Consider the following 20,253-nt stretch of genomic DNA (forward strand, 5'->3'; position numbering starts at 1 on the left):
AGCACATATAGGACACTGAATAAACAATGCTAATAAATGAACAATTTACTGAAATTCCAAATGCTTTGTGCCATTTTCCCTACTCTCATTAATTAACTGCCTCTCATCCTTCCATGTGTGGTATATTGCTTTGACCTCTATTTTAATTAAATACTTTTAACAAATAAGGCATGGTTTTTACAGATCTCAAAGCCTGTTCAGGAGAAAAACAAGTACAAATGAACTATAATGTGGTATAAGAAATGCAAGATTTAAAGTATGAGTAAGACAAAAAAAAGAACAAGGAAGGGAAATCCAAGCAAAGAGTCTAATATGTGTAAATGCCCCATAGTGTGAAAAAGTGGGGAATGCTCAGTATCAATAAAGGTAAAGTACAAGGAAGGCATTGGGGGCATAGTGTAACACTGTGAAGTGGGACACAGTAAACATAGTTTCTCAATGAGACTACTCTCATGATTTTCTTTTTTTTTTCTAAGCTTGATTAAATAATTGTAAAACAAATAGAACCTAACCTATACTTCATAAATTACATAATCAATTTCATGCATAACTATGCCTGCAACAGTCTGAAAATTATTTTTCTTTGAGACATTAGGATGTGGATGAAGTCACATGTACATGCTTCATCCCCCTGTCTATCTGACTCCCAGTTGGCTCCATCTTCATGAAAGAAATTGTTCAAACTCAAGCCTGGAGAGATAAGCAGACTCCAGACCATGAAATGCCTGTGATGTTACTATAAGTAGCTTTGATTTTATAGGCAATGAATAGACATGAAAGGATTTTAAACAGGGAAATGATTATCCTCAGATTTGCATCTTAGAAAGATCACCTTGAGGCAATGGATTGGAGGCAAAAAAAAACCAGTAAGAATTCTAATGCAACAGTAAAAGTAATTGTTAAAACCTCAACTAAAGCAGAGGCAATTGAGGATGGAGAGAATAGAATTAGAGAGATAATTCAGAGACAAAACTGATGGGGATTTAATAATTAATTAGGCATGGGGATGAACAAGAACAAAAAAAACTAGGGATCTTCTGGAGATTTCTATTCTAAAGACTAATCATTGTGTCATTTAATGACGGAGATAATACAGAAAGAAAAGTATGTTTGGAAGGGGAGATAATTAATTCAATTTGAGACATGTACTATTAGAGAGGCCTATGAAATATCCATCCAATGAAGAGATTAGGGTAGATAGACACATGGGTCTAGAGACCTAAGAGAATAGCCTGGATTAGAGATATGGATTTGAGACCCCTCAAAGATAAAGACTAAGTTTTAATGGTCAACATAGAGAGGAAAGAATGGCTTTGAAGGATGTAAGAATTTAGAATACATAAGATTTCATAACTGATTAGATCAAGGGAATGTGAAAAAGGGAAGGGAGTCTCAGACAAACCTCAGTTTCCTGGTTTTGGAGCTTCAGTGGGTTCCACTATTATGGGCTGAATTGTGCCCTCCACCTTACCAAACTCAGATGTTGAAGCACTAATACTCATTATCTTATAATGTAACTATATTTGAAGATAAGGCTTTTAAGGAGGTGATTAAGGAAAAATAAGGTCATATGAATGAGCCCTAGTCCAATAACACTCTTGTCCTAATAAGAAGAAATTAGGAAATAGACATGCATAGAGAGAGGCATCTGGGTGGCTCAGTCAGTTAAGCAGCTAGCTGCCTTCGGCTCAGCTCATGATCCCAGAGTCCTAGGATGGAGCCATACATCAGGCTCCCTGCTCAGTGGGGAGCCTGCTTCTTCCTCTCCTTCTGCCTGCTGCTCCCCTGCTTGTGCTCTCTCTCTGCCAAATAAATAAATAAATAAATAAATAAATAAATAAACAAATAATCTTTTTTAAAGAAGACATGAAGACCTGCATAGAGAGAGAATGCCCTGTGAGCTTGAAGAAGGCCATCTAAAAAGCAAGGAGAGAGGTCTCAGCAAGGTGCTAACACCTTGATCTTGGACTTCCAGCCTCTAGAGCTGTGAGAATATAAATTTCTGTTGTTTATGCCACCCAATCTGTGGTACTTTGTTATGTCAGCTCTAGAAAACTAATATAACCACCAACCAAGATTAAAAATATGGGGAAAGAGTAGGTTGGGAAAAGGGAGTTTCAAAAGAAAGTTTTATGTGGGACATGTTGAGTTTCAGGTTTCTTTTTTTTAAGAGTTTATTTATTTATAAAGATAAAGAGTGAGCACAAGCAGGGGAGAGGGAGAAGCAGACCCTGCTGGGCAAGGGGCCCAATGAGGGGTTTGATCCCAGGACCCTGGAGTCATGGCCTGAGGTGAAGGCAGATACTCAGCTGGCTGAGCCACTCAGGCGCCCAAGTTTGAGGTTTCTGAGGCATATCTTGGTAGAGGTATTCAAATGGCTTTGAAATTCAGGAGATAGAAAGAAAGCAGTTACAGATACAGATTTAAAAATCATTGATATGCAGCTGACACTTTAAACTATAGGAGTGGGTGAGATCATCTAAGAAGAGTATATAGAGTTAGAAGATCATCAAGGATAGAACCATAAGGAATATCAGCATTAAGAAACAGGCTGAGGAAGAGAATTTAAAAAGGAAAATAATCAGAGAGATAGGATGAAGAGAAAGAGAAAACTTATCATTAATCTTTTAATCCTATTTTTTAAAGATTTTATTTATTTATTCATGAAAGACACACAGAGAGAGAGAGAGAGAGAGAGAGAGAGAGAGGCAGAGACACAGGCAGAAGGAGAAGCAGGCTCCATGCAGGGAGCCGACGGGGGACTCGATCCCAGGACTCCAGGATCACGCCCTGGGCTGAAGGCGGCACTAAACCGCTGAGCCACCTGGGCTGCCCTTTTGATCCTATTTTTAATTATAATTAGTTGAGTACATATTGATCTCAGTCCTCAAAGGGCTTTATCATAATAGAGGAGACAGTACCTTACTCATTTCTGAATCTCTGACACCAAGTTCAGTGCCTGACATTTAATATTCCTGCAAAAAATATTTGTTAAAATAAATGGGATTGAAATCAGGACTTCATTCCTTTTTTGTTTTGTTTGCTTATTTCTGGAGTGTGCAGCATGTGTTGCCACTGATATTTTAAGTTCATGGTGAAAAATCATTTCAATGTGTCCTAGGCTTGGTCCCCTTCCAAACCAACCCCCAGGACAATAGTTTTCATTATAACCTTCTGTCTTTGCCATTCTGGATGGAATTCTTTGTACAGAAGTTATATACATATATGGGTATATCTATGTAACAAATCGCAGCACAGGAGCCCCCTGGGCTCCCTCAGGCTCTGGAATGACATATTTGAGCCATATAAATTCAGCTTCTCCTCTGGCATCTGTTAGCTGACTCACTTGCAACTCCACCTCAGCAGTGGTCTCTCAGTCCTCTCAAAGTAGGAAAAGAGTACTGTGTGCTGAGAGAGCATGGCAAAGAATCCTCCAGAGAACTGTGAGGACTGTCACATTCTAAATGTAAGTTGATTCATATTTTTCCCTTTTGAGCATAAGCATGGTTTCATGGATTTATTGTATTGCAATGTGAACATTAGAAAGTGAAATCAAAGGTGATTTTGAATTATGGCTTGCTATTTTAAGAGCTATTGTGTATTGTTTTATTCTCTCTGTTCTTTGCTTAGGCAGAAGCTTTTAAATCCAAGAAGATATGTAAATCACTTAAGATTTGTGGATTGGTGTTTGGTATCCTGGCTCTAACTCTAATTGTCCTGTTTTGGGGGGGCAAGCACTTCTGGCCGGAGACACCCAAAAAAGTAAGTAAATGCACTTTATTATCTAATGCTTCTGTTTTCAGTTTGATTGAATTTAGTGCTTTACATGTATATTACTCTGAAAATGAAAATCATTAAGTCCCTTTTGCATATATTTTCTGGTAGTATGAAAAACTGAATCAATATTTTGCTTTCTTTTATTTGCCTAATTATTTTGGTAAGGGAAAAATATATTTTCTGTATTTTAGTTAGTAATGATAGGAGTCGAATTACCCACTCTTTTATAATGATTGGCTTTAAGAAGTTAAGACTCCTCCTAGAAGCAAAATTTTTACTGTAAGAAAAAATACTTTTCATCTTTCTTTCAATTATTTGGGCAGAAACTGATGGAAAAGTAATTATTCCACCACATAAGAAGAAATCACCAGAAATGGTAGCAAAGGATTTTCAGGGATTATGTTTCTGACTTAATGCATCTGCTCTGAGGTCAGGCAGCAAACTTCTTTTCAGAAGAAGCAATTTTTATATCTGACTTCACATGTTTTTATGACTTAAAAACACTAGAGCTTTTCAGCTCCTCACCAGCCACAATCGTCACTGACCCACTGAGATTATAATACCACAAGGTTGAAACAAAGGACACCAAGTCATTAATCACAGGTATCTCAGAAAGCTTCTAATATCATTCATTCATTTGGTATACCTGGCTGGCCACTGTAGTTGATATTAGTGTACCTTAATATTATTATTACTCCAGACTCACACACAACGGGCAAGTTTAGATGTGACCCAAAGAAAATCATAGTTCCTTCATGCTCACAATTTCTATTTAAGAGAGAAGTAATAAATATGCAAGCTACAAGGTGTGCAGATGGTTTTCTGTCTTTGCCACATTTTTTTTTCTCTGCATGTAGGTTGTTGTTACTTTTGCTATTAATTGGTTACCATGAGATGCTCATTTCTATTTGATAACAGATGTAGGAAGAGAAAGGCATATATCCAGGAGGAAGAATGAGAGACAAGAAGAAAATGGGTTGGCATGGACTACTGGGAGCCAAAGGAGTGATAGGAGCAGAGAGGAAAGAATATGGATTGATGAAAAAGGAGAGGCAGGGGAGAGAAAATAGAAAATTAACTGGACAAGTGTCCAAAAGAAAACAGAAATAAGACATAGTTACCCTTGGATTCTTCACTTCTATTGCTATATCCACTTTCATTTAGTCCCAGAGGCTATCTTAGCAAGTTTAAATAGGAAGGAGAGAGATTCCTGAGGGGTGGCTTAGCGGGTTCATCGCCTGCCTTTGGCCCAGAGCGTGATCCCGGGGTCCTGGGATTGAGTCCTGTGTCAGGCTCCCTGCAGGGAGCCTGCTTCTCTCTCTGCCTATGTCTCTGCCTCTCTCTCTGTGTCTCTCATGAACAAATAAATAAAAATCTTAAAAAAAAATAAATAGGAAGGAAAATGAAAAAGCAGAGCAGCCCATCTTGATTATTTTCCTATTTATTTACACCTTGTTCCAGAAAGGATTTCAAGCATCAACTAATGCCTATAGCCGTTTCTCTCTCTCTCTCTCTCCCTCTCTCTCTCTCTCTCTCTCTCTCTCTCCTTATCCCTTGCATTGTGCCCTGTTTCTTAACTACTTTCTGTTCACATATCTTTCTAGAGAAGCCACCTATAGTCAAGCTATCACAGTGGGCAAAGAAATAGAGATCAAGAAGGAAACAGCAAATGAATAAAAGTGCCAAAATGCATTCCAGTCCAATTCTGTTACCACTTAGCTAATTCCCTAGGTGATGTTTTGTCCCACAAATTGAATATTAGATCCATTTGACAATTATAGGTGAGTTAAAGGACAATAAACCCTTTTGTTCTCCATGGCCATAATGTACTTAACTGAGTGTGGTAAATAGCTAGCCCTTTGACCACCTGTACAAGCCTAACTAAACATGGGGCCAGATGGCCTTTCTTGTTTTATTGTAGCTGTTGGTACTGCAAATGCTATTTTGAAAGAGTTTATGTGTTTTTCTAAACTTCCTATGTTATTTGCCTTGGTATAACTATAAATGACTAAGTAAGACCTTGCTTTTATCTTGCAAGGTGCCAAACTCTTTAACAGGGCCCATGATTCCCTCTGCTTCCATATTTATCATCTTTACATCTCACTTCAGTTCTCTTTTTAATGCATTAGAAGGAAAAATCCTGTGATTCCTCAAACAAAAAGTAAAACCTTGTCAGCGTATGCATAGAAGAGGTGGGGTATGCTACCAAATAAAGTTGACCAAGAATCAAGTCTGCCATGAAGTAATTCATCATGGGATGTGCTTTTCAGGAAAGGATTCTGAGAAATGAACAAAATTATTGTGAAGCAATCTGGTAAAAGACAATAGCTGTCTCCTAGGTCAACTTTTCCCACCGTGAACAAAGGTTATTTATTCTCCATTCCAATGGGGAGTTGTAATTTATTGTCTTTGATATTTAAGTCCTGGCCTTCACCACAAGACCAGGCTGGGTCCATTGCAAACTAAGGAACAAGGTGGAGATGTGAATGCTTCACTCAGTCTACCACTACCTTCAATTTCCATACAGATCCCAAGAGACCATCTATTTTTCCAATGACTAAGACTGTCAATAAGCCTGCCTCAGAGCTGACTTATGAATCCTAGGAAGAGAAAAGTAGTCGGATTAGTCTTGGAAGAAAATTTGCAAAGGAAAAGAATCCAGGCATCTTGCACAAATTAAAGACTTCCCTTAAGAGTATGGCCTAGCAACAAATAACAGCAGATTAAAATCCAGGCTCTTCTGGACTTTCCTTTATTAGCCTATGGGATCTGTGGGGACCATTGGGCCCTTGGTGGACAGAATTGTTGATGTGGTTGTGCTTATGGATGGAGTGATTTGTCTGCTCTCTTGGGGCTTCCTTCAAGCTTTTAGTGTTTGTTCCTCTAGCCTTCATCATATCTCCTTTTCATTCTGGTTTTTTGTTGGACATTAGTTTATAGTGAACAGTATTTACATAACATCTCACATCTGGTGTTGACATTTCCATGCCAGTAAGTCGTTCCTCTCCTTCCATTACCTCCCACCTTGGTGTGTACAAAAGATGGAGATTCTTGAGCCCAAAGTGGGAATAAGCCATGATAGATTCCCTCTCCTCACCTCAGGTATGAGGACACATGCATGTATGCATATGCACATGCATACACACTCATACACACATTCAAAAAGAGAAATCCATCAAAATGAAGAGAAACACGAGGAATTAACTCTGAGAGAGCTGCTGCCATCCCTTAAAGGCTACAGACCCCTAACCCACAACCACATATAGGAACCACTTGAGCTGAATGAAAGCCAGACCATCAAATTCTGTATTCGGTTTTCTCAATCCAGCAGAAGGGACCTATTTGGTTCCAGAGATTTTGAGAGTGCATCACAATGAGGCTCCACCTCCAGGCAATGACTGCTCAGGGATTTTTTTTTTAAAGATTTTATTTATTTATTAATGAGAGACACACAGAGAGAGAGAGGCAGAGACAGAGGCAGAGGGAGAAGCAGGCTCCATGCAGGGAGCCCGACGCAGGACTGGATTCGGGGACTCCAGGATCACGCCCTGAGCTGAAGGCAGCGCTAAACCACTGAGCCACCCGGGCTGCCCTGCTCAGGGATTTTTGAAGCCAATTCCCTAGAGAAACATTCTTCCTCAAACCTCCCTTCATTACACATTTAACTTGAAACAAAAGCCGACTCTCCAGCTAATTAATCCAACATGGAGAAAATAAGTCATAAAAATACCGGCCATTAAAACAACAATTTATAGATGCAGCACAGACCTTGTAACCTATCCCCTCCAATCCTTTGAAGAATGAGGCAGAAGGATGATAAATTAAATAAATGAAATTCTGTCCTTCCTGCCATATCCAGGAACTGCCTGGTGACCTTAGTGCTCTTTAGAAACCATAATTCCTAGGGCCCACACAACAATCAACAAATTACTGGGGCATCCTCATAGCTCCTATATACTACCAGGATGAGAAGTGGTAGGGATAGGTGGGCATCCTTCTACCCTCCCCACCAATTCAACTCAATAATCATTAAAATAGCCTCACCCAGGATTGCAAGCCCCAAATCATTATGGACTGAAAATTCTTTGCTTGGAAAAAATACTTTCTTGCTAAATCTCGATATAGCTTTCTTGTGTCTATTTCTCTAATGCTAACATTGGTCAGAGACCCACTTTCTTCTTTTATTCCTCTTCTAGGCACATAATTTTTTTAAATGAAATGTATGAACCTTATTTGAATCCTGATTGGAACAAATCAACTATTAAAGAAATTTTTTAAAAGACTTTATTTATTTATTCATGAGAGACACAGAAAGAGAGAGGCAGAGACACAGGCAGAGGGAGAAGCAGGCTCCACGCAGAAAGCCTGACGTGGGACTTGATCCCAGGCCTCGAGGATCAGGCCCTGGGTTGAAGGAGGCGCTAAATCGCTGAGCCACCCGGGCTGCCCTAGGCACATAATTGATACAACTCTCCTTCCTGAGTTCCCTGGGCTTTCCTACACAGCAGTTTGGTGGGTAAAATGTGGATCTGGAGAAATATTCATACCCTCAAGGAAAAAGAGTTGTAGCTGAAATCTCTTTAGCAGAGGGACTGAGCTTCACCAGATGTTGCCACATCAGCATTTTAAAAAAGAAGATTTATCTTCATTTTATTTTCCTCCCAAACCATTGCAGGAGCAAAGTCCACCCTTATACAGACAGCAACTCTCACTGGACCAGCTCTTGCTCTGGCCTATCAAGAGGCAGCACCAATTATGTATACCAGGACTCTGGCTACTGTGGGCACATTCTTATTCAGTCCCTTCATTCTCCTAAGGCAGCATTTGCTGAGCAACTTACATGTCACCAGCAAGGAAAATAAAGCTCTCTTTTAGAGGCTGAGAGTGGGATTGGGGCTCTGTAGGGAAAGCAGCCCAGGTGATCAACAAGTACTAGCAGTCTGATCATCAACCTAAGAGGTGTCAGCCCAAATCGAAGCAGAACTAATTTTGTTAACTATTCAATATTGGACCTGGCAAGAAGTGGGAGTTAAATATGGGAACTGAACCTCCAGAGAAATTTGATGACTTGCCCAAGGTCAAACAGCTTTTAAGTGGCAGAGTTGAGGCTAGGACTAGAACCTGGTCTAAGGATTCTTTCTATTATTCTTAACGTTGCATTTAAGAACACGGGGTGGCAGGGATAGTGGGTATGGGAAAACTTCCCAGCCAGCTTGAGTCTGTTGATGAAAGAAATGTTTTTTTCTTGTTGAAAAAGAATGTCTGTGCTGCTTATGCCAATTTTTTTCAGGGCTGAGAACTGGTGATTGAAGATGCAGAAGTCCAACTTTGCATAAGAAACAATCTGTCTGCTCTGTGTTGGTAAAGAAATACCCAGAGGCCCTTTAATTCCCACAGGCTAGGTTGATAATAAAATGGTACAATGCATTCTCTTCCCTTCCTTCCAGACTAACACCTGCCAGCCAGCTATTCTGAGCATGTATTTACCTTTGGAGAGTGTACCTCATAAACTGTAAAGGATGAAGATGGAGAGAAGAGCAGCTAGGTTAATCACAGGCTTCAGGAAGCAAACCTAAGCTAAATGTCCTCAAAATCCTTTTAGGAATGGCTAAAAGGTATTTGTCCCCAAAATAGATCCATCACACTGAGGTCTGAGGCAATATTACTTTTTATAAAAAGCTTTCTTTTTAAATCTCAGAGATTGCCACAAATTGAGGCAAAAAAAAAAACAGGGAAAATTGTGAAAGCGGGATGTTAAGGCTCATTTGCTACCTGAATGGAGGATTCAACTGGATTAAGGAAAGAATTTCTGGGTAGGGAAGAGAAATGATTTTGGTTTTATTCCATGTTTTCTCAGTGTGGTCTTCTTACATCTCTCACTGCCTCAACTTAACCATATATTCACTTCTGAGTCATATTCCACTCCATAGGTTTCCCTATCTCATTCCAGTGTTCTGGTCCCTAGTTAAGACAAGCCCTATGTGTGGGTTAAATAGGAACCTATTTGAGTGATGCAGGAAGAATGCCCTTGCCTCCAAAATATCTCTTATTCCTGATGTCATTGTGCTTAAAATCCATCATTAGTAATTCATTCTTTGAGTTAATTATTGCACTCATTTTTTTAAGCGACCAATACCCATCACTATCATCTTGGTATGAAATCATTTGTCAAATTGATTTCTTCTTGGACATAAAGGAGCACCATGAGATTCCTACATGTCTAGACAGTAGACAGAGGGATAGAGAGAGGTGAAAAGAAGGGGAAAGACTAGGAGGATACAAAGTGAATAGGATATGAAAAGAACAAGGTTCCCTAGAAACACCAATGATTAACTTTCCCTATTTGCCAATTTGACAGAAGTGTACTCCTTCTCACACCCTGTCCTTGCTCTGTCCTTCTTGAAGTAAAGCTGAGTTAAGGAACAGTGTGAGATAAGCTACTGAGAGTCCAGTCATACCTCTCTCAGGCCAGTTATCCTATCTCTTCTTTAGTTTGTTCCTAGAAAGGACAGTTTAAACCTTTTATTCCTTCATCACCAGAAAGACCCTCAGCCCCTGAGCCAATGAGCTTAATAGACAGAAAAGTATTTCTGAGGCCAAAGGCATGAGCTCAGTCTTCATATGGGCCAGTGGAGCTTGCATAGCAATTATCCAGGCAATATACTCCACAGGGACCTGGGCGAGACAGTATGTCTGGATTTGCTCAAACCCATCCCCAAACAGTCCAAAGTGGGCCACCGGCATCATCTTCCTAGACAAGGACAGTCTGTTCCTAAAGGACACCTTTGATAGTAGAATTCCATCTGGGTGAATATATAGCTTTCCACCCCCACCGCCCATCCAGAATTCACACATATGTGAAGTCATTCTGATCTCACCCCATTGAGTAGCCTATCACTGCTAAAAATAAGCCAATAACCTGGGTTAGTGAATACAATCAGAATGGACCCCTGCTCCCCTAACAAAACAAAAACCCAAACAAAACAAAACAGAAAACCTCTTTGAAAGAATGTTGACAGTAATCAAGATCTGCTGAGCTTGGCAGTTTCCAATAGTTTTCATCTAGCAAGGTGTCCAAGTAAAGTGCATTGCCAACAGTGCAGGAAAACTCATTCCACAGAAGTACACTGAAATTCTAAATGTCATCGGTATGGTTCCATAGTCTTCTACCAATGATTGAAAATACAGCCTGTACTTTTTCTTTTGCACAGGTAGGCAGCATTCCAACATCCCCTAGTCTCTAACCTTATTTTTCCATGCCATAATCCATCAGTGGTGCTACTGGTGAAACAAACACCCCACCCCACCCCCAATGACTGGTAGTGCTGACATTTGTCTCAACAATGGATAGTATTTCTAAAGAAATTCCTTCCTGTTAGATCTGACAAGACCGGATTTGAAGTAAATGCCTCTGTCCTCTACTTAGGTCAGGCCAACTGAGAGTTCAATTTGTTGCCACAGGTAGAAGTTTCTCAAACTGGCTGCAGAGCTGGAATTGAGGACATATTTATAACTAGAAGCAAATAACAAGCTTAAAGGAATTTGTTTGCTGTCACAAACCAAGCGAGACTTCCTGAGTTAACTCTGTAGTTGCTGGAAGGTTGTAAATACCATTTTCCCTCCCCTTTTAAAGTATGGTCTCTTAAAAGACCTTGTCAATGTTCAAAATGTCTCTTTATGAAGATAAGATTTTGTCATTGGTGGGAAAAACTTATGTTACATACTTAATAATTGAGTACACTCAAATTGACTTAGGCACTGACCCTGTCTAAGACACTGCAGGTGTCTACAAAGAGGTAAATGACATTGTCTTTTCCTATTCAGCAGCTACATTGACTTTCCACATTGGAAGTAACATTGTTTCTACAAACCCTTCCAACTTGTTTCTCTACTTGAGCTGGGGAAAATTTGACCAGGTTAAACTAACATTCAGTTGCAGACATTAGCAGACATTAAAAACAATCCTGCCCAGTACCAGCTCTAAAAGCTTTCATCCGGAGCCATATGATTAGAAATCAACCTTGGCTCTCTATATTACTTGTTTTAGGGGGATTTCAGTTTACCAAATTTTTTTCCTAAGGAAAAATGAATATGAAAAAACTTGATAGGGGGATCTCTGGGTGGCTCAGCGGTTTAGACCCTGCCTTTGGCACAGAGCATGATCCTGGAGTCCCGGGATCAGGTCCCATGTCAGGTTCCCTGCATGGAGCCTATTTCTCCCTCTAACTGTGTCTCTGCCTCTCTCTCTCTCTCTCTCTCTCTCTCTGTCTCTCATGAATAAATAAATAAAATCTTTTTTAAAAAAGGAATAAGACAGGGTTGTCCACTCTGACCATGTTATAAAAAAAAAAAGAAAAAAAAAACTTGATAGCATAAGGCATCCTAACAACAGGGATAAGACAGATTTCCACATGGCACCATCAGGTCGGGCTTGGTTTGTGACAGATAGTGAGTTACTTTAGGTTTGTTATTTGCCTCCAGCTACAAATGTGTCATCAGTTATAGGTAATGGGCTTACTCTTAAACTGGGACACTTGATGAGACTGGTCCTCTTGGTCCTAAGAAAAAAATGTCACTTTTAGAGGGCTAGAGAGAGTCTAGAATTTTGCAGCAACCACTCAAGAATGACCTGATAAGAAGCCCTGCCTAGGCACTATTCTTGGAAGATACCATATAACTTAGTGCAGGGCACTTGACACAGTTGTTGAATTCTATACACAGGAGAACTTGAAGCCAACTGAATTAGGTTTGGAAAACAGAACTCAGGAATAAACTGAGTGGGTTTGATTAGCCCATAAAAGAGAAGGTCAGGGAAGGCAATAAATGATTCCTGAAGTTGAAAGGGGAGAGAGGAAGCAATTGAGGTCAGGGTAAGACTGTTACCTAATATTGACCAAGGAGAATGGTCTTTAGATTCTAAAAAAGACAGACTCAAAATTATTGAGGCAATATTAAAGCCCTCCTTATCTAAGGATATAAAGAACAATACCTAAGCATTTTAAGTGTGTTAAAATCTCTTTCTTAGCCCCAGTGAATTTCAAGAGGAGAGAGGGGTGAACACAGAGCACTTGAAAGGGAAGTGGTAACTTAAGGCAGCCGCATCAGTTTTATGTGATCCCTCTGTTTAACATAAGGGGAAAATAATTTAGAGGCTGGTTTGAAAAATATCATTCGCTATTTTGTCAAGGCTGCCAAGAAAACTGTTGGAATTTTAGTGATTACTTCAGCAACTTAGGCTGAATACAAAACACTGGCTCTGAAGGGATTCCCCATATCAGCTCCAGTGCCAAAATGCACCTCACTTTAATCTTGAGTCTCAGAGAAATCCCAATGGTAAACTGCTGAAATGGCACCTCACCACAAAAGCTCCAGAAAAAGGTGCCCCAGATATTATTCAATTAAAGTGTCTTATGAAGGGACATACCGAGTATCTTAGCTTGGTTTCCTCTGTTCTTCCAGACATATGACATGGAGCACACTTTCTACAGCAATGGAGAGAAGAAGAAGATTTACATGGAAATTGATCCTGTGACCAGAACTGAAATATTCAGAAGTGGAAATGGCACTGATGAAACATTGGAAGTACATGACTTTAAAAATGTAAGTTGGATATTCCACTCTGCAAGGATTCCCACTTAAAATATTAGAACAATTGAGTCAAGTTATAAATAGTCTTTAGCCTCCACTTAATTTATAAAACAAAGCTTTCCTTTGAATTCAAATTTTGCCATCCTGAGGCCTTAACAGATCATGGAACTCATTAACTTTGGCTATTTCAGGAAGGTTTTTTTTTTTTGTCTGTTTATAGGGTTACACTGGCATCTACTTTGTAGGTCTTCAAAAATGCTTCATCAAAACTCAGATTAAAGTGATTCCTGAATTTTCTGAACCAGAGGAGGAAATAGATGAGGTATGTAAGAATATTAGTAGTGGTAGGAAAACTCTTAATTTATTGGGTGTTAATTATGTGCCAGATACGTACTAAATGCTTTACTCTATTTGAGTCTCACAAGGACACTATAGGTAGGCACTATCATTATCCTCATTTTCCCATGAGGAAACTAGCTTCAAAACCAAGTGATGTGCCCAATTTCACAAAGTGAGGAGCAGAGTGGGATCTTGCACTCAGGACTTTCAAAAAACTAAATTTCATGCTGTTAGATGTAACACTATACTTTTATACCTGGGTATCTATTAACATTACGTACCTTTGCTTTCAAACCAAAGATTTCTAATAAGAGAGGTAAGCCAGAGGAACATAAACAATCCTGCTTAAAGATAAAGTCTTAAAAACAAAAGTCCCAAGGCCACCCGAAATCCTTGCCACTTTTATCACACTGTGCATTCACCTATTTTAAAGATTCCAGTTCATTCACCTGACCATTGTATGCTGGGATCTAACGGAATAATCTGCATTTAGCCTCACTTGGAAAGGCAAAAGCAGAGAAGTGAGAATTACAGTGTAATACAAATTCTCTGAAAACAAACTGCCAGGCCAAGATAAGATAACCTAAGTTATCTTATTTAGTAATTGCTGGTGCACCAGCAATTACTAAATGGCCCCCAAAAGCCTAGTGGGAGATGAAGGATTATGGCCTAAAACAGAGCCATCACCAAAGCCCTTGAGGCTCTTAATGTTTCCCTGATCTTCTGTCTGTAACTATAGTATGTTGCTATCAGTGAAGCAATAAGGGGAACCTTAGCTAAGGCTAGATTGTGGCAGCATATTCCCACTGTAGTCAGGAAGAAACAAATATTTGTTTGGTTTGTTTGGTTTTTAGTGTTGAACTGGCAAATCTAAAATGAAATTATGGCAATGGCACAGTGGCCTTTCTATATACTGTAAAGACCTCTTTCTTCTGTCTCTCCCATTCTTTTTACTGTTTTCCTACACAGTACTTTCCACTTTAATTCTCAACTACCCATTTATCTTTTGCTTTTGCTTTTCTTATTGGGGGGCGGGGGGTTGAGGTGAAATAGGAAGGACTTTATCCTTGCCTTTACCCAAGTCTCAGAGCTATCATTGGCTCCCCCAAACATGACACTGGTCTCCTTATGGCCAATTACAGACCCTTGTTACTAGAATTTCCAAGAAAAAGAAGCAGCTTTCCCAAAGATGATGCTGTGCTCTCAAGGCCTCTGGTAATGAAAAACTTTGGAAATTTTTTTTAAATAAGCATAAACTCAATGCATCTGAGGAACAGAACAACTTCTAGGGTATTAGGAATTACTGCAGGAGGCAAGGATAAGATGAAAGGAGAATCGATAGGATTAAAAGGTACTATATGCTGCTTTTTACATAAAATAATGTAAACATTTGAATAGGTCCAGCCAGCAATGAAACTCTGAACTAAAACAACAGGATTTATTTTTCTTACAAAGATATAGGCAAAGGCCCGTGAGATCTCATTTTGACCCTAATTTATTCTTCAATTAATTTTGCCATATCTTTTAAAAAACATAAGTATTTATCTTGTGATAGTGAGATTACTTTATCTTCAAGAAAATCCTTTTATATATGTATATATATTATACATATATATACATATATGTATATATACATATATATATTCAGGCTACAGATTTTTTTATGAAATAAGTTTGCAGTTCTGGATGACAAAACCCCTCTTATTCTGTACTTTTCACCACTGTATCTATGGTTTGCACATGCTAAACATGCAGAGCAGTTATATAAATAGCCCTGATTTTGCTAACAAAGCTAGTCAGCATATCAACCTCATTTTCTACAGTCCCTTCCAATGCATCCCAAGGTCTTTACAGACTCAAGGGCAAGGAAGCTAAGATTTGAGAGTTTTAAATGACTAGGGGAAAATTATACAAAACCATATTTCAAAGAACAAATAAAAACACAGAACCCATAAAGCTAGAAAGAAACAAAAAAGAAAAGTAAAAGCCTTATTAAGAGAAGGGGGAAATGTCAAGGCCCAAAAGATAAGTAAGAAGTAGGTATACAAGATAACTACTTACAGTACAAGAAACTAAAGAGAAGGCCGTTCTTGATACTACAAGAAAGACTATCTAAAGAAAAAAACTCTTCGAGATAAACTCTAAGCATCTAGAATGAAAGGAGTAAAATAGCGGTAAGGCCAGTGAAGTCACAAGCTGGAGACTTGACTTTAAGATATCTTTTACTAAAACTACCCACCATTAACAAGCAAATCTTGTAAAACCCAAATATAAGGTTCAGTTGCTATTTAATTAATCTCACCAGCTTGGATTGTAAGAGTTTTTCCAGCTTGAGATCAAATCCTACTTGTAATCTTAGCTGTAAACGTGGCAGGCACAACATCCATTTAAAAAGCAAAAACAAATGTAAATCACTCATGGTTCCAGAAGCTCAATTAAAACATACATGGCCCAGTGGGAGGCCCAGAAAATGATGGATAGCCTTTCTAGCTGTGAGTGAAATGGTAGCAGAAAAAAACTGTTATGGTGAGCAGCCTTACTGTTAGACCCAAGAGACAGATCAGTTATTAACTCTCCCAAGGGCACCTACTCTATGCACATACTGAGCTAGTTCACTGGCAGCCCTGGGATTGGAATTGTTATTCAGACTCAAAAGAGTGTATTCCAGTATCCCATAATGTCTCACTCATCTTATTAATTTCTCTGCCTATCCCTACACTGAACTTACTTCTCTCAGAATGAAGAAATCACCACAACTTTTTTTGAACAGTCTGTGATTTGGGTCCCAGCAGAAAAGCCTATTGAAAATCGAGACTTTCTGAAAAATTCCAAAATTCTGGAAATTTGTGATAATGTGACCATGTATTGGATCAATCCCACTCTAATAGCAGGTATGGCCTCCTTCTTTCTTCTCCTCCTCTTTCTTCTACTCTTTCTAAATTTAGTAACAGGTTAATATTCCCATCATTTAGAGACTACATTTCTAGGAAAACAAATGATCAGCTTATATCTTCTTCGATCAAACTGTATATGCTGACTGCCAAGGGAAGAAGAAATTTTTCACAGCCAAGTTATAAATCAGATAAATTAATGCTGACAAGCTTTTAAATATCTCAGCAAAGGTAATGCCACCCTAATGTGACTAGCGATAGCAAAAACTGATCTTTCTTTGCACATCTACATTTATTACAGTCAGGATACCAAAGTATTGCTCAAACCACTGCGTACCCAAACCCAAGAACAGAAGAGAGAAGAGCCAAAACAATGTTCTGTTGTCTCAAGAATGATTCTGTGTGTCAAATGGCAGCATTCTCTCTGGAAGATAGAACAGTCACTATAATACAAATTTCTCTGTGGCTGTTTTAGGAATCACTATGAAAGTAATTGAAGACTAAAGGTCTAGAGTTGAAGAGTCCAGCTCTAAGCTTCCAGTCAGTTCATAGAAGAGGCAAAGGCCTCTGGATGCCTTATTTTGCCCAGCTAACACAGACTTTGGCCTCTTTTATTCTGGACAGAATAGATTACTCTATTACTCAACAGAGGCCACTCTAACCAATGCAGGCATCTACTGGTACTCTTTGGCAGCTTAAAAAAAAAGTAACTAAATGCACTGTGATATTCTGGATTGGATGCTAGAACATCTGCTTCAGTATTCTTTTTCTAAAAGACATTAGTGGAAATAATGATGAAATCTGAATAAAGTCTGTAGTTTACTTAATAGTATTGTATCAATACCAATTTCTTACTTTTCATAATTGTACCATGGTTATGTAAGATGCTACTGTTAGAGGAAACTACCTAAAGGTAGATAGGAACTCAGTACTATCTTTGCAACTCTACTGTAAATGTAAGATTTTTTATAAATAGAAAGTTTTTTTAAAAGAATTTAAGACAGGAAAGAGAGGGGAGAAAGGGAGGAAGACAGAGGGCACCAAATCAAATCCAGCAACCAAAAAATATTTACTGAGCCCCCAGCATAAGTAAAATCTTTGGGAGAGATGCCTAAGTCCACTGTCCTCATTTTTTTTAAAAAAAGAATTTATTTATTTATTTATTTATTTATTTATTTATTTATTTATTTATTAAGAGAGCGAGTACTCGTGCAGGAACTGAGGGAGGGGCAGAGGGAAAGAAGAGAGAGAATCCCAAGCAGACTCCACACCCAGTGTGGAGCAGGGCTGGATCCCAAGATTCTGTGATCATAATCCCAGCGGGAACCAAGAGTCTAACACCCAACTGACTGAGCCACCCAGGCACCTACCCCCCACCCACCTTGCTGTCCTCATTTTTAAAATTAGGATGCTAGTAAGGCAAAGCAGTAAGTGATGCCAAATGAGCAGGGAATAGGTCTGTGTACATGGGAATAGTCAGATTTGTTTTGGGAAATCTCTTTAAAATTATAGCTGAAGGAGTTCAGAAAAGTGGTTCGTGCTTGCCTAAATGATGGCAGTGAGAAGACACAATGAAAATCTCTATTCCCAATGCCATAACTCCAAGCACTTCTCTCAGAAACCATTTGCAAAGCAGGGTGAATCACTACTTTGTGTTTATTGCCTTAGTTTCAGAGTTACAAGACTTTGAGGAAGATGGTGAAGATCTTCACTTTCCTACCAATGAAAAAAAAGGTATTGAACAAAACGAGCAGTGGGTGGTCCCCCAAGTGAAGATGGAAAAGATCCGCCACACCAGACAAGCAAGTGAGGAAGAACTTCCAATAAATGATTATGTAAGTTACGTTCATGTTACTCTTGTTAGAGGGATAGCAAAGAGCCCTCAAAAAACTCACCACCCCTTAGATCAAAGTCATTAAAAGGAGAAGGGTCGTTGTTTTAACAAAAAAATATTTAAGAAACTTGGAATCCCTAGGCGGCTCATTCGTAATCAATTCTGATCAATCTTGATCAGACAGGAATTTAACTTCTCACCAGTCCCCAGCTCATGTAGTCTTATAGTCCTTCCCTGCTTGGTGGGCCTCTTCTTGGTGAACCTTCCCCTCCAACCCCAGTTTATTCTTCTTTCAGACTGAAAATGGACTAGAATTTGATCCCATGCTGGATGAGAGAGGTTATTGTTGTATTTACTGCCGTCGAGGCAACCGCTACTGCCGCCGCGTCTGTGAACCTTTACTAGGTTACTACCCGTATCCATACTGCTATCAAGGAGGGCGGGTTATCTGTCGTGTCATCATGCCTTGCAACTGGTGGGTAGCCCGCATGCTGGGGAGGGTCTAAGGGCAAGTTTGAGCTCAAGTGCTTAAACTTCTGCAGCAAACATATAATAAATGCATGCTATCCAATGAATTTCTGCCTATGAGGCATTTGGTTCCTAGTAGCCAGTACTCCAGAATTACTTGTAGGTAATTCCTCTCTTCATGTTCTAATAAACTTCTACATCATCATCAAAGGCCTGATTGCTGCTGAACACACTGGGTAAGTGTTTGCTAAGAATATTTCCTGCAACTAAAATGGAGCAGATCTGTCTAACATGGACAGCAATGATGGAAACTTGTATCAGGTTTGGGGAGTGAGAAAGGGCAAAGCATAAGGATTTTCAAATACCATAGTTTACTATGCTGTATTGAGAAAGTGGAAATGAGGGGCTGATGATAAAATGTCCCCATAAATGATGCATAAAAATTTGTCCTTTTGTGCATAACCCCGAAGTTTAATTATCTGAGAGACATATTGTGGTCTTGCTCAAGCATCTGTTAAGCTGCTGGACAGGCAGTTAGTCACAGCAGGCCAGAACTAAAATATTCCAAGTGCTCAGACTCAGCAAAGGAGAAAGCTAACCTAGCAAAAAGGGTCCCAGGCTCTCCTCCTGTAAACACGAACTCAACTTTGGACAAATTCAACACTTTATAACCTTCAGGTCTGGCTTCTCTTTAGATCAGTGTCTGGTTACATAACTTTCCAAAGCAATGGTCTGGAAAGGGGTGGGGGGGTCCATAAATATCATTCACGAAAACAGGCATCATAAGAAATCCCCAAGCAAAAAAAAAAAAAAAAAGATCCCCAAGCTGAGGAATTAAATGGGTTTTCTTTTTCTCTCCAAAACCAAAAGGAACTAGCAGTATGTCACTTTCTTAAAGAAAGGGTAAGGCCTAGTTTCCGATCCTCCAGTACTTTGCCTGGGAAATAAAAAAGGGGCAAAGGAGAGAAAAAAAGCAGTGATTAGAGGGTAATGTTAACCTTGACATCCCAGCCAGGTCTAGTTTCAAAATTCCTGTCTACCAATCTGTAGGATCATTTGACTCTAGCCCCTTCATTGCTCAACTTCAAGGTTAATGTGTCATGAGACTATCTGTTACTTTCCATCAGAAAGCATTTTCAAAGAGTAAAATCTTTACCAAGATGCCTGTGAGCCAGGAGTCATTTCCCCCTTTTTAATAGTTGAGGAAGCAAATAGAAACAGATTTGCCCAAGGCTGAGTTAAAATTAGCCAGTCATTAATTGATAATTAGCATACATGCCATACTTGGATTACCAATTTTCACAGAATGAGCAATTTTCTTTTTTTAAGATTTTATTTATTTATTCATGAGAGGCA

The 20,253-nt window shown here is 39.2% G+C and overlaps 1 protein-coding gene across 2 annotated transcripts; it reads left to right on the forward strand.

The window, feature by feature from the left end:
* Positions 1 to 3,242: 3,242 nt before the first annotated feature.
* On the forward strand, positions 3,243 to 19,102 carry TNMD (tenomodulin). Of its 2 annotated transcripts, XM_038586558.1 has the most exons (7): positions 3,243 to 3,466; positions 3,631 to 3,762; positions 13,237 to 13,377; positions 13,586 to 13,687; positions 16,442 to 16,595; positions 18,264 to 18,430; positions 18,726 to 19,102. In XM_038586558.1, the coding sequence occupies exons 1-7, from the start codon at positions 3,419 to 3,421 to the stop codon at positions 18,933 to 18,935; spliced, it is 954 nt and encodes a 317-aa protein (XP_038442486.1). In that variant the 5' UTR covers positions 3,243 to 3,418; the 3' UTR covers positions 18,936 to 19,102. The 2 variants fall into 2 exon arrangements, with proteins under 2 accessions (XP_038442486.1, XP_038442487.1); XM_038586559.1 differs by lacking the exon at positions 3,243 to 3,466 and having other exon boundaries at positions 3,631 to 3,766.
* The last annotated feature ends 1,151 nt before the right edge of the window (positions 19,103 to 20,253 follow it).

The sequence above is a fragment of the Canis lupus genome, chromosome X (assembly GCF_011100685.1).
Source record: "Canis lupus familiaris isolate Mischka breed German Shepherd chromosome X, alternate assembly UU_Cfam_GSD_1.0, whole genome shotgun sequence".
NCBI classification, from domain to species: Eukaryota; Metazoa; Chordata; class Mammalia; order Carnivora; family Canidae; genus Canis; species Canis lupus.